Source organism: Arabidopsis lyrata, assembly GCF_000004255.2.
Source record: "Arabidopsis lyrata subsp. lyrata unplaced genomic scaffold ARALYscaffold_5, whole genome shotgun sequence".
NCBI lineage: Eukaryota > Viridiplantae > Streptophyta > Magnoliopsida > Brassicales > Brassicaceae > Arabidopsis > Arabidopsis lyrata.
In genome coordinates this window covers 1096553-1110786 of record NW_003302551.1, presented here as the reverse complement: position 1 = coordinate 1110786, position 14234 = coordinate 1096553, and the positions used below count along the sequence as shown (strand labels likewise).

Below are 14234 nucleotides of genomic sequence, written 5' to 3'. Positions count from 1 at the left end.
GAGTAGTTGCAACGCACGAATCTTACCAAAAGCACCAAAGAAGAAGAAGAAACATGAAAACGAAATTTTATTAAAATCTGCAATCTCATGTAGAGTAGAGAAAAAGATAAGACAAGAGAGGAATACATACAGTGGAACAACTTGGAGAAGAGCGTGACAAGCGGCGTGTAAACCAGATTTGAATGACAAGTTTTTCTTCTCCACTGCTGATCTAAGTAGCACTGAAACGGGTACGGGAACAAGAAGCGGGTACGGAAACGGGTACGGGAAACGGTAAAGTAAAAATTTATAGATACGGTAGACGGCACCAAATTGACGTCCCCGTGCTTCGTAGCTGCTGATTTCACTGACCCAGGGACTTGAATCCAAACAGCCTATTATTATTATTATTATCCATAAAACCAAAACTTAAACCACAGCAGAAACACAAAAGTGTAAGTGTGTGCGTGGAAGAGGTTGAAGAGAAACCTGTGATTGGTAAGAGTAACTTGGAAGTGTAAGATCAACAGAATCAACCACTACGTTGGTTTTTTTCTTGAGACGGATAAATCCAAACCAGTTTGTAGTCACTCTACAGGGTTGAGCTTGCGATGTTGTGAATAGCCATAGCAAGGTGAAGTAAATGACAATATAATGCATCTTCTGCTCCTTGTGCGATGGTAATGGTCACTCTAATTCTAGGTAACTCCTATGTCAAGAGCACTTGTAATATCGGTTATACACACTAGCTTTTTTTTTTTTTTAAGACTTCTCTTGTTACATGAATTAATTTTTCTTAAAGATTCTCTTGTTACATGAACTAAAGGCGATTTTGAAACCCCTAAGAACTTCAGTTGAAGAAATTTTGAGTAATTTAACTCAAATAGAGAGAGATGATCGATTTTGAAAATTTGAAATCACAAATTTTCACAATACAAAGAATAAACGAAACCGTCAACGAAATTAGGAATTCAAAGGAAAAGTACAGAATCGAGTATGGAGAAACTCACGACGAAAATATGTGAGAATAAAAAAAAAAAAGATATGCAAGAATAAAAAACAGATTAAATTACACAAAATTAAAACACGTTGACACATAATTAGTCTGAACTTTGAAGACTGAGATGTAGAAAGAGTTTAATTTTTCCTTGTTTCATTTCCATGAGATCATATTTAATGGAATATATTGTAATGTAGTTTATGAAAACTGAATATATTTTATTTAAAAAATATATTTTTCTAAAGCTATTTGCTTGTTCAGACAACTGGAAGTAAGTAGAAAGTATGAAAATATGAAAAAATGTTCTGAACTTTTTGCTCTTGTGTTGAAAGAACCGAATCATGTGCCATGTATAATAATCTTTTCGAGCTTTGTTTTGGTTTTTATATTTTGTGATAATATTAGTGTTACTATGTTGCTAAGTTTTGTTATTCCTCTTTGTGCAGTAGTATGCAGCCGTTACTTTCCTTATTGATGGCATGTGTTCATTAACATTGTTCTATATGATTTTCCAAAGTTCGTTTGTTACCATTGGTTAGGGTTTTAGTTTATGTGTGTATTTATCAAAAAGAAAAGAAAAAAAAAAGAAAAAAAAAGAGTTCTTACCAAATTGATGCGTAACAAGGATTATTTTTAGTGTATTAAACAATCGATTGAATCTTTTAGTTAATTATGTTTTTATCATATTTTGTTTTTTATAGTAAGATTTAATTATTTTTGGTAGCCATTTGCAGAGCACGTGCCTTTATTTAATCTGTGTTTCTAAAAACATTTAGTTTCAAAACTCATTATTTTTTTAAATCATTATTTGCATATAATCTACCTTTCATTAAAAAAAAAAAAAAAACAGAGGATTCCAAAACTTTATGACCCCTGGTTTGGATATCGGAAGACAAACCAGTTTAGTACAGCCAATTTAAATCCACTGGCTTCTTTTCCATGTTTCAACTCGCTATTTGCGAAGGAGAATAATTATATACACCCATACAATAACAAATCAATTTGTTCACAAACCAATATAACCATCCTTTTTACCATAACAAATAAGTTAATATAACCATCCTTTTTTGTATAAGAGATATACAAATGATTGCCTTCTAGCAAGTGCTATGTTGAGTTGTCGGTTAATTCAAAATACGACAAAATAAATGACTCAATGGTTAAATCTTGAACCAAACCCACGACATTTCCTGCCTTCTTTTGCATGCTGCTTACTTTAAAGTCGAAAAGTAGACCGAAAAAATGAATGAAGCAGTAACTCAATGGACCAAAACCTCCGGCTATTTTTCAATTCAGAAACATTCTTCCGATTCATAATTTCTAGAAAGAGGAGGGGACATGACAACTTAATAATTCAAAATTATAACCTCCAACCTCTTAACTTAGAGATGTAAAAGGAAAGTTTTGGAGCCCATTTCCATACATATGAATACCATTGGAGACAAAATTCATCATAAAACCGAAACCTGATAATGTATTTGAAGCTAACTGAGTCAAGAAAGTTACATCGACTTCTTCTTCAGTCTCTGACTTGCCTCCTTAAGTCTTAGACTTTTCCTTACTCCCCCATCTTTGACTTTTCCTTGAGGACTTTTCCTTTTAGTTGTTTCTTCTTCATGACCAAAAAGAATACTTGTTTCTTCTTCTGGTGGCTGCTGATATTTCTTAATAAGAGAAATCATGGGATGCATATTACTCTCCTTATCCTGCTCGATCTCCACCTGCAAACCAAAAAACAAAACAAACAAGAGTGGATTTCGGATTTCTGTACCTTTTTGTGCCTTATATAATAAACTTACATCTAAAATTGGCATCGCGTCTCTGCATTTCTTGATAGCATTATAATTGACTTGGCAATTCCTACAGTCCAGCCGTGCTGCTGGCTTACCCAAACCAAGGAGTACAGCAAGTTTGCCCAGCTGGTGTTAAACACAACTTTCTCATGTTACAAAATAAAACAAGTTACCAAATGACAAAGACCAAAGCAGAGATGATAGATAGATTACCTTGGACCCGGACGAAATGAAGGGAACAGTATCAATTATTTCTTTGGGCCTAGGTGGTGATTTCCCAATATGCTTACATTCTTTTTCCAACATTGGAAAATCGGATTTGCGCAGGTCGTGGCCAATCCAGGTTTTGTTGTGGAGCATATAGTAGACACGGTTGTAGGATTCAGATAATGTAGGTTCATTTTTTAACCAAGCTGGAGTGTTTCTTGCAGGTCTACCATTTATCTGAGTAGCTTGAACGCAAAACCTGGTTTCAGTAATAAATTCCAGCGTCTTGGAAGTCACTTCCATTCCACCGAAATGCAGCAACCCGTTACTACCTTTTTTGAAATCGAAGAAAGTAACACGGTCCTCCCTCTCCAGCATCGGTAAAAAAAAATACACATGAGAGAGATTTAATTCACTTCCAACTCCAAATCCGGAAATCAGACAAACACACAAACAAAGAACAAAATTCCAGAAGCAGCTTTTTTACCTTCATCGCGACCAACAATCTCTCTTCTAGAGAAGATGGAGATTCAGCTAAAGATTTCCGAGGGGGATTCTCTTTTCCTAACAGATGAACCCAAAAGAAAACAATTACTCTGAGCTATGAATTCTAAACGACATTGTATTTGATTCGTGACAAGAAAATCCTTTTCCTTACCCTCCAGTTTTTGACTTTTTCTTGGTTCACTACCCCTTGCTGATTTAGTTGTTGCTTTTTCTGGTGGCTGCTGAAATTTCCTCAGATGAGAAATCATGGGATAGATATTACTCCCCATATCCTTCTCCTTCTCCATATCTAAAATTGGCATCGCGTCTCTGCATTGCTTGATAGCATCGTAATTTTCTTCGCAATTGTTATAGTACCCAAGTGATGGCTCACCCAAGCCAAAGAGTACAGCAAGTTGGGCCAGCTGCATCATTGGTTAAACACAAGCTCATGTTACAAAATCAACAAGTTAAGAAATGACAAAGACCAAAGCAGAGATAGATACCTTGGTCCCAGACGAAATGAAGGGAACTGTATCAATTATTCCTTTGGGCTTAGGAGATGGTTTCCCAATATGATTAAATTCTTCTTCCAACTTTGCCCAATCAGAATTGACTAGGCCGTGGCCAATCCAGAATTTGTCGTGGAGGATAAAGTAGACAGACTTGTAATATCTATCTAATGTAGGTTTGTTTTTGTCCCGAGCTGGAGTGGTACTTGCTGGTTTACCAGTGTTATCAGTAGCTTGAACGCAAAACCGGTGTCGAGTAATAACTGACAGCGTCTCAGAACACGCTGTCATTCCACTGAAATGCAGCAACCCATCCCTACCGTCTTTGAAATCAAAGAAAGCAACAAGCTTCCCCAACTCCGGCATCTGTGAAAAAACAAGAAAATTATACATGAGAAATTTAATTCACATCTCCAGCATCCATAACAAAACCGATCGAAACCGTAGAAATCTATGTCACGTAACCAAGAAGAACCAATCAGATTGTATGAACCAATAACGATACAAAGGCTTGAAAAAAAAGAGAGTTGATTATTTATATAATTTGGTACCATTCTAGGCTCAAGATATGGAGGAAACTGTAAAGGCAAAAAATAAATGCTCTCATCCGATTAGGACAATGACACCATATATCTCCAAGATCATATAGAAAACTTTTGAAATTCAAGCAATCAAGAGTCACCAAAATCAGAGACAAGGCAAAAGAGATGAATTTATCACCGAATCAATGATTCAAAACAAACTCAGTATTCGATGAACAGGATTTTGAATTTCATCATCAATATTAATTTAATGGAATTTCAGATCAAAAGAAACATAATCGTAATGAAACTATATATTCTTCTCAATTTCATATACTCAAGACAAGAGCAAACTCTAGTCTTCTCTACACAACACAGTGATTTATCGAATTCAAGAATCTAACTCATGAAAAATTACAGATTGAGAGCAGAGATGAAATTGAAACAAACGATCGAGACCAACAATGACGCAAGTAAGAAGATTTCGTTCATGCTTGGGAAATTAGTTAATGGGGTAGAGAAAGGTGGTACCTTTGAACTCGGTCACTCGAGAATCCGAATCACTGAATCAGATATGTAACTGGGTCAAAAGTTCAAACTCGATTAGAAAAACAGGAACCAACTTTCGTTGCCAATAAAAATTGAAGTCGTAACATAGAAAATTGAAATCGTTTTCACCTGGGATTTGAAGGGCTTGACAAAGATCAATTATAAGAATTATGACAACTTTAGGATACGATGGAGACTAGAAAATTGGACAAGAAAAGAACTAGGGTTCACGATTATATGTGTTTTGTTTTTGGAAATTTTTTTTTTTTTTTTTTTTATCTCAATATTCCCGCGTAAAATAAAATCTCAATAAAAAAAATAGCGTCATTTTTATTTAAATTGATACTAATTATTAGCCCTGGACACAAATATTCGGACCCGAAAAACCGACCCGAACCCGACCCGACTCAAAAATGAGGAACCGAACTCGAATCGGAACCGGTCAAATACCCGAACGGGTTTTAGTTTTTTTTTTTTTTAAGTACTCGGACCCGATCCGAAAAAAATACGGGTACCCGAAACACAAGTATATATCTCAAAAATACTTAATAATAATCCAACTACTCAAAATTATATTTTTTTTTAAGATATTTCAGTTTTTTTTTAATAATTTTGAATAATTTGAGTATTTTTTGGGTGCTTTAGATATTTTTTGGGATAATTTATATATTTTTAGTGCAATATAGCTATATTTATTTCGGGTATTTTGCGCAATTCGAATACTACTTGAATAATTCGGAGCTAATTTTTTGATTATTTTGGATACTTTTGGATATTTTTAGGTAAATTTAGGTTCAAAGTACCTATCCGAATCGGAACCGGCAGAGTCTCCAGGTATTTACGGATATTCGACTTTATGTCGAGAACCGACCCCAACCCGAAAGGACCCGAACCGAACCCGAACCGAAATTTAAAAATACCCGAACGGGGCTAAAATCTATTAAAAAAAAAGTTATCCGAACCCGAGAGGATCTAACCCGAACCCGACCCGAATACTCATATGCCCAGACCTAGTAGTTATTTTTAAGTTAACATCAAAATAAACAAGTGATACTAGAATCGGCCCATTAACATCAATTATAGAACTGACGTAAGAATTCAATATTTAACATGCTAAGTTAAATTTTTATTTTTTATCTTAACATCGTTTTTTCAATTGACATTATAAAAGTGAATCAAAACATCCGTTTTTTAGTATATTATCTTTGGTTTTCATCTTTTGTTCATCTCTTTAAGACTATAGAGTTTAACATTCCACATGAACAATCTACAAGTCTCTGAGGATGGCCTAACAATCTCACGATGCAATATATCAAATATATTTGACCTTCCTAATGATCTCGTTAACAATATACTCTCGAGATTGCCGGTGAAATCTATAGCTAAGCTTTGTTGCATATCGAAGCTTTGGTCATCCATTTTTCGCCGTCCACATATCAGTGAATTGCTCTCTATCAAGTCTTCTGGTTCTCCAAGAATCTATCGAAGCATTGTTATTCTTCTCATCACCTCAACCTCAAGATCCTATTGAGAACTCTTCTAGTGTAGTCTCGTCTTTTGTTGGTTCTAATCATCATAAGAAATTCACAACAAATCGTCCCTCTCAGATTAGTCTCCCTATCAATGGGTTTGTTTGTGGTCAATATCAAGACAATAATCATCGTAAGATTGTTGTGATTTGTAATCCTGTCACTGGAGAGTCTTTAACCTTACGTACCTGAAATGGGAGAGAAGTGGATTGGTGCAAGAAGCTATTTCGGGTTTGATCCTATCGACAAACATTTCAAGGTATTATGCTTGGGATTAGGTGTTATAGTAGAAAAGTACCAAGTTATGACACTAGGGATTGGAAAACTTTCTTGGAGAATGATTGAATGTTGCAAAGCGCATTATCCTTTATATGATGGGATATGCATCAATGGTGTTTTGTATTATCGAGCTGAAGTTAAAAGAGGTTCGGGAATTGATCTCTTATAGTTTGCTTTCATGTTAGGTCTGAGGAATTCAAATTTATTAACTTAGATAACAACATGTTAGTAGGTTCTTTCTGGACCTTGATCAACTACAAGGGTAAATTAGGTGCAGTTGATAAAAAAAACGCTACGTGTTTTAGGTTTTTGGTTCTTGAGGATGCCAATAATCATAAATTTTCAATGCATATTGTCAACATGATGCCTGATTTGTTGCGTGCGCAAGCGCGGATGACGGAATTATGCTTGGTTGGAGCCACAAGTAGTGGTGAAATTATGTTGCCACAGTTCTATCTATCAGATCCTTTCTATGTTTACTACTACAATTTCAAGAGGAACGCTTTCATACGTGTTAGAATCCAAGGTCTTGAAGCACTTGATCACACTCAAAGAGTTCACACCTTTTTAGACTATGTAGAAGATGTGTGTATCTTATGTAAATGTTTAGGGATCTTTTTATAAAATAGTTAGCTTTGGTTCTAAGTTAGGTCATAATTCGAATATTGTTTAATTTATGTTTCTACTATTTTTATATTTTCTGATAAGATAATTGCTTTCAAGATAAGGCTACTCACAAATTATATGAATCACAATTCTATCAACAATAAAAAAATTGATGTAGATTTGAATCAAATCATATATGGAATTGAAGATGCAGATTCTGGATCAGCACGTGTACGCAGAACCATTCACGGTCTGGATCAGAAAGCAGCATCAGATCACATCAGATGTTTGAGTTACTGACATGGAAGCAGGAGCTGACATGGCAGAACAGGAGTGGATGTGTGATCACATCAGATGCCTAAGATGATGATATGGAAGCATGAATTGACGTAGCAGAACAGGAAGCTGATGTGCACAACTCGGTATATGAAGAACAACTCGTCGTGTAGATCATGAGGTCGCATCGGAATATTAGAAGCTTGATTACTGAGGATTAAAGAAGCTGATGTGAACCATTAGTTGTTTGAAGAACGAATCGCTGATCAGAACAGGAAGCAGTTGTAACATCAGAAGACATCAGAAGACTGTTTGCTGACGTGGACAATTAGGGCTTACATGGCATCGCTAGAAATAAAGATGTGACGTTCCAAGGACGTGGTAGCTAACCTAGAGGCGTGCTTTGAAGACCTTTATTGTTGTAGAGATTTAGTGAATATTCTCTAACAACATATAAGGAAAGGATAAACTTGGTGTGCAAGACTATCCTAAGATGAAGATTGCGAGATCCTAACAAATAGGGTTTTCTCGTGGCTGTATAAATAGTCTAGAGGTAGCCACGAAATAGGTTGACACTCTAGATTATATTGGTGAGGATTGTATACTTAAAAGCCGCCAAAAACAAAAGGCTGAGAAAGGTGAGTGTTTTGATTTCTTTTCTTGCTGTTCATGAGCGGGTGAGCGTAGGATAGAAATCAGCTTAGATTTGCTTTTGTCGGGTTCAATCCTATTGAGCGGGGTACGTTGAGTAAGGGCCGAAACATATAAATCACTGTAGTGATCTTTGTGTTAATAAAAGCAAATATACAAGCGTTGGCTTGGCGCGTTCCAAGCAAATATCTGTTGTGCACTGTCTCTATACCGTATCAATTGGTATCAGAGCAGTCACCTGGTAAAAATTTGTTCTGATTTTTCAAACAGGTGAGATCTTGTGACAAGGTATGGAGAATCCACAACAGCTCGTTGCGGTGAACGAATCTCTGAAGTTGGACACAGAGCACTATGGCTAATGGAAGGTGCAGATGCGACAGATGATACAGAACATTGGTATGAAGGCGTGGTCCGCAGTGGAAGATGGGTGGACATATCCAACAACCACTAGTGCTGAGGGAGTGGTTTGTCAAAAACCTAAGAAATCATGGACGGCTCATGAAAAGGCAGAGGCTAAGTACAACGCCAGAGCTCTGTCTGCTATTTTCAGTTCCTTGCACATGAGCCAGCTCACTATGGTGCAAAGATGCACATCAGCAAAGGAGGCTTGGGATATTCTTCAAGTGTCATTTGAAGGAACCAGCAGTGTGAAGAAAACCAGACTTGATATGCTGGTGTCTGAGTTTGAAAACCTATCTATGGAGGACGGTGAATCTATTCACGACTTCAGCAGCAAACTGATTTCCATTCGTCAGGAAGCTGTGGTGCTGGGAAAAGCATACAAGGATAAGAAGCTTGTCAAGAAGTTTCTCAAGAGTCTGTCGTCCAAGTTCCAACCATACGTGTCTGCCATTGAGGTATCTCTGAACTCTTGTGAATTAAAATTTGATCAGGTTGTTGCGATGATGTAGGCATATGAGTTAAAACTGAAGAAGAAAGAACAGACGATTGGGAAAAGAAGTGGTCTGGTAGCTGCTGACAAACAGAAAGATGATGTGCAAGATACAGTGGGTCTGATTGTCAAAAAATATTTAAGGAGGATGAAGAGTGATCACTGCAAGCCGGTATCAACAAATAATCAGATTACCGCAGACAAGAAAAAAAGAAAATCTGACAAACAATGTTCTGTGTGTGAAGGAAGCGGTCATCTCATATCAGAATGTCCAACAATCAAAAAGAGAAACTCGCTACAGTGCTTTGAGTGCAAGGGGCGTTGTCACACTGGAGTCGACTCTGTCAAAGGATCAGAATCAAAACGTAAAGTGGAAGTCACTTCTAGTGAGAGCGATATTGACAAGCAGGAGGCTGATGGAGGAACACTTCTCAACAACCCTGTAGCACATCTTAGGGAAATTAAAGATGGAGAAGACAATGATACGTCAAGTACTGAAAATCATTCATCTGATTTAGACACAGAAGAGATCCTGACGGCTGAAGAACTTATCAATTTTCTGATGACCTTGGTGGAGAAGAGAAAGGAGAATCACGATCTGATTTCTGAAAGAGACAACATTCGGATAAGGATTTCTACACTTGAGAAGGAACTGAGTGAAGAAAAAATCAAAAACTCGAGTTTGGAAAAACTGTTGAGTGATCAGATGAAGAATATCAGGATGCTGAGCATGGGAACTAAGGATCTCGATGGAGGGCTAAGCTATGGGAGAGTAGGCAGCACACCATTTGACTTGGGATATAAGGAAGGAGCAACTAGTGGCACTACCAAGTTCGTCAAGGAAAACGGTTCAGCTCCTGAATCATCAGTGAAGACGAAGAACTTAGGACAGACGCAATCTTCTGATCTCTCAAGGTCTCAATCCAGGAAGACGTGTGGCACATCATCGTATCACAGAGGTAATCCTAACTGTAGCACTCAGTTTATAAAGACGTATATATCTCCTGTGAAACCAGTTAGTACCAGTGAGGGTATGAGACAATCAAGCCGGCAAAACAGACGTCTCTCCTGCAATCACAGTGGAACGCCCAAACAGAGTCCTGTATTTACCTACTCAGGAGGACGAGGAACAGGATGTTGGTACTGCGGTAAGCCTGGGCATATCAAGACCGATTGTTACAGATTTCAGAATCGTGTGAATCAGCTCATACGCCAGAAGAGGTCCACAAGGATGGTAACCGATGTAATCAAGTCTACATCAAGAAGGATGATCTGTATTCCTATGGCGAATCTTCAGGTACCAACGTAAGCAATTGTTCACACTTCAGACATGTGAAGGCAAAGACGAGATCAAACGCTAAGACTAACTTGCGAAGTGTCAGAGCTCTGAAAAGAAGAATAGGGTGTTGGTGTTGTGGAAGTCAGAATCACTACAAAGCTGACTGTTGTAAGTTCCTGGATCGTGTCACACTACGCACGTATCCGAATAAGTGTCATACAGATGATCAGGTAACTGATGCACCTATGTCCTCTGGGAATGAGTCTGTTCATGAATCTGTGAGCAGGAGTCAAGCTGTAACTATTGAAGACTCAATCAGTCAGGTGCATAAGAATCACTCCATTCATAATGATGTAGGAGAGATTCAGGGGGAAGAGTTACCAAAGGATCACGACAGGTTGAGCAGCAACAACACAGTGTGAGCGTTACTGAAGGATCATGATAGGTTGAGCAGCAACAACACAGTGTGAGCGCTTCTGAAGGATCACAACAGGTGGAGCTACAACAACAAAGTGTTTCTGTTCCCACAATAAGCAATGATTCAGACACTACACTTGGGAGCTCATGTACTCAGCCCATTATGATGAAACAAACGACAGCTGACTACTATGGTATGATCTCTGATTCTTTTTCAAGAGTGCAATTAAACTAGCCATGCTCCCCGTTGAACATTCACGAACTGAACTTATTGACATAATGCATCACTTGATTCGTGAATTAATTGAGGAGACACTGATTGTAGTTAGGCTTGTGAGTAATATTTTTTAACTTGCTGATTTATTCACCAAGCCTCTGGACTTTAATCGATTCGTAGATCTGAGAAAAGCTATTGGTGTGTGTGTGAGGTCTAACTTGTTCTGTGAGTTGTGCTGATCAAAGACAGGGACAGACACTGGAACAGGTCATGTAAATTCCAAAGGATGTATAGAAGATCAGCTGTCTGTAACTCAAAGGTGTGTGGAAAAGAGCTGCCTGTCATGCCGGTCCTTACAATAGTAAAATGTTGTCGTGTTCTAGGAGGTCAAAGAGCTGAGGAGGGGCATTTATGTGCATGTCATTCAAAAAGGTACCGAACATTGAGAAGTCAAGTGATGTGTCTGGTACAAGCTACTGGAGGGAGTTCTGAACAAGAAACTCAAGGGCATGCACAGGTATCAGAGACTGAAAACACAAGTGATGTTTCTGATACAAATCAGAAGGTTCAATAGAAGCCTGAAAAAGTCAGAAGCTTGAAAAGCGACCATACTTGAGCGTTGAATCTGAAACTCCGAGGTGCTGTGTTAAGAGAAAAAAAAAAAAAAAGGACTTAACACACTCCTGATCGTGCACTCTCCAAAGGAAATTCCAGCTGCCTGGGCATATTGATTGTTCTGGACTAAAGGCATGACAGTGTGAAAGACTAGCCACTGATCCCGAGCTGACTCTTCGAAGATTCATAAGGTTGTGACAGTTTCTGGCTGAGTCCTGAACAAGTGGCTGGCACAGAACACAGAACAGACTTCAAAGGTATGAGAACTTTTAAACTGAACTTAATCTACATATGCTCACATGCTTGCTACCATTCTGGGTCACTCATTTGCTCATGATAAAGTGATTGTATATGATGAATAATCATGAAAAGTTCTATGTGATTAATTGGTGTTGATTAGCGAGTTGATTTTCAAATAGGGATTTGCTGGCAAATGTGCACTAATGTTTCTGTTAAGTGGTTGTCAGGATTATATATGTTAGGTTAACAAGCATAAGCCCATCTGTTTCAAACCCACACGGGAAAGTATCGGAGGCTGGTGTGTTCCCAAGTAGAAGACTGTGGTTCACCAGCGAATGGCATGGTCGTCTCTGTCTTTACATCTGGTAGCTGTCACTAAGTCCCAACTCTGATCAACATGGTTGATCAACGAGAATGTTGCCGAAAGCTGAAACATGTTACCGGATAACAAGTTGTTTCTTACCAGCTGCTTGACGAATCTACTATCATCTGTGTCGTCGGGTGAATATGCAGAAGAGTGTTGATGTTTCAGTGTCTAGGAGCCAACAGAAGAGTGAAAAGAGTTCAACTTATCCCTGATGATCTGTAGGTGCAGCAGATTGTGATGAGACTTTGTTCGGTTCTCTGCTCGGCGAAACAGAGGTGCGATGTCCTATTTAAGAATCATGATGCATTCGTTGAAGATAAAACAATTTTGTCTTCATGCGATGATGATGAAGCTGCTGGGCTTCTAAGGACTGTGTCTGAAATTGAGCCGGACATACCTGAAGGAGTATGAGACTTATGGGCTAATCCATCAAATGTCAGGAGTCTGATTACGACAGTACATGTTATTGACAGGAACTGGGTATTTGAGTTCTCACTTGTACAGATCAACTCTCTGTTGATTGTAGTGAAGTGGATGACAAGTCTGCGAGCATGAGGATGATCAAGGACATCAAGACTATGTGCAGAATCAATCAAAGAAACTGGTTTTTATGCAAGAATGAAAGATATTTACAGTAAACCAGAGATCTACAACGGTACAAGATGTTGTTGGAGGAATGTGACTGGTTTTCAGTCATGTGTGCTCAAATAATGCGAAAGCTCTAGGAAAGCATATCATCTGTTAAGAGGATATAGAGGAACGAACCCATAGGATGCAGATGACTGGCGTGCTGTATGATGACATGGTTGTGGTTTGTCAAACGACAATGTGAAGTAGTGCAAGGCAACTATAGCTCGACTCATCCACATGATGGCGTAGACTTTCAAGTTGAACCAGCAACTATAGTGAAAGCAGCAACCTCAACCTTTGTGGTTGGAATGACTGATGATCTCAAAGCGATGAGACTGGTCATTGCAGTGCTTCATGTTGAACAACACTGTCATCAGGTAAGTGTTTCCATAACTCTGCTTACTGATGTGATACACCTGTTTATTTTTAACTTAGTTATGCACTCAAGCAGGGGGAGAATGATTCCGGTTCCTGATATGTTTTAAATACCTAATGTTGAGGGATTCTTTACTTGTAGGGAAGAATCGTTCTTTGATTTAGGGGGAGAATCATTGTTTATGGGGGAGACTTAACGGTTTGATTACTTGGTTGATTTTATGTTTATAGTACTTATGGATATGCCAAATGGTTAAGTCTGATTAGAGAACTATTAAGAACATGGTTTCCGCTGCAGGCCATTGTGGTCGTTAATGTTTAGGTTCTTAATCATAGTTTTGCTTTGTTACAGTTCTCTGTTCTTTCATTAGAATATTTATCAGTCTGCTGGGACTTGTTAGAACTGTAATAATGTTGAACACATCACTCTGTTTGAGGTACTAATGCTAGGATCATTTCTAGATATTGGTATGTTGTTGTGTCCGTTTGTCTCTCTGTCTTTGACTTTCAGGTTATCTTTAGGAAGTTGCTTGAGTATCAAACTAAGTCAAAAAGGGGGAGATTGAAGATGCAGATTCTGGATCAGCACGTGTACGCATAACCATTCACGGTCTGGATCAGAAAGCTGCATCAGATCACATCAGACGTTTGAGTTACTAACATGGAAGCAGGAGCTGACATGGCAGAACAGGAGTGGATGTGTGATCACATCAGATGCCTAAGATGATGATATTGAAGCATGAATTGACGTAGCAGAACAGGAAGCTGATGTGCACAACTCGGTATATGAAGAACAACTCGTCGTGTAGATCAA

The 14234-nt window shown here is 38.2% G+C and overlaps 1 protein-coding gene across 3 annotated transcripts; it reads right to left on the bottom strand.

The window, feature by feature from the left end:
* Positions 1–2242: 2242 nt before the first annotated feature.
* On the bottom strand, positions 2243–5290 carry LOC9312906 (protein NEN1). 3 transcript variants are annotated; one of them, XM_021025636.1, is made up of 9 exons: positions 5177–5290; positions 5030–5078; positions 4917–4991; positions 3972–4343; positions 3638–3890; positions 3468–3543; positions 2986–3358; positions 2779–2898; positions 2243–2700 (listed from the first exon to the last, which is right to left on the bottom strand). In XM_021025636.1, the coding sequence occupies exons 4-9, from the start codon at positions 4341–4343 to the stop codon at positions 2482–2484; spliced, it is 1413 nt and encodes a 470-aa protein (XP_020881295.1). In that variant the 5' UTR covers positions 4917–4991; positions 5030–5078; positions 5177–5290; the 3' UTR covers positions 2243–2481. The 3 variants fall into 3 exon arrangements, with proteins under 3 accessions (XP_020881295.1, XP_020881296.1, XP_020881294.1); XM_021025637.1 differs by lacking the exon at positions 4917–4991 and having other exon boundaries at positions 2986–3348; positions 3467–3543; XM_021025635.1 differs by lacking the exon at positions 4917–4991.
* Between the last annotated feature and the right edge of the window lie 8944 nt (positions 5291–14234).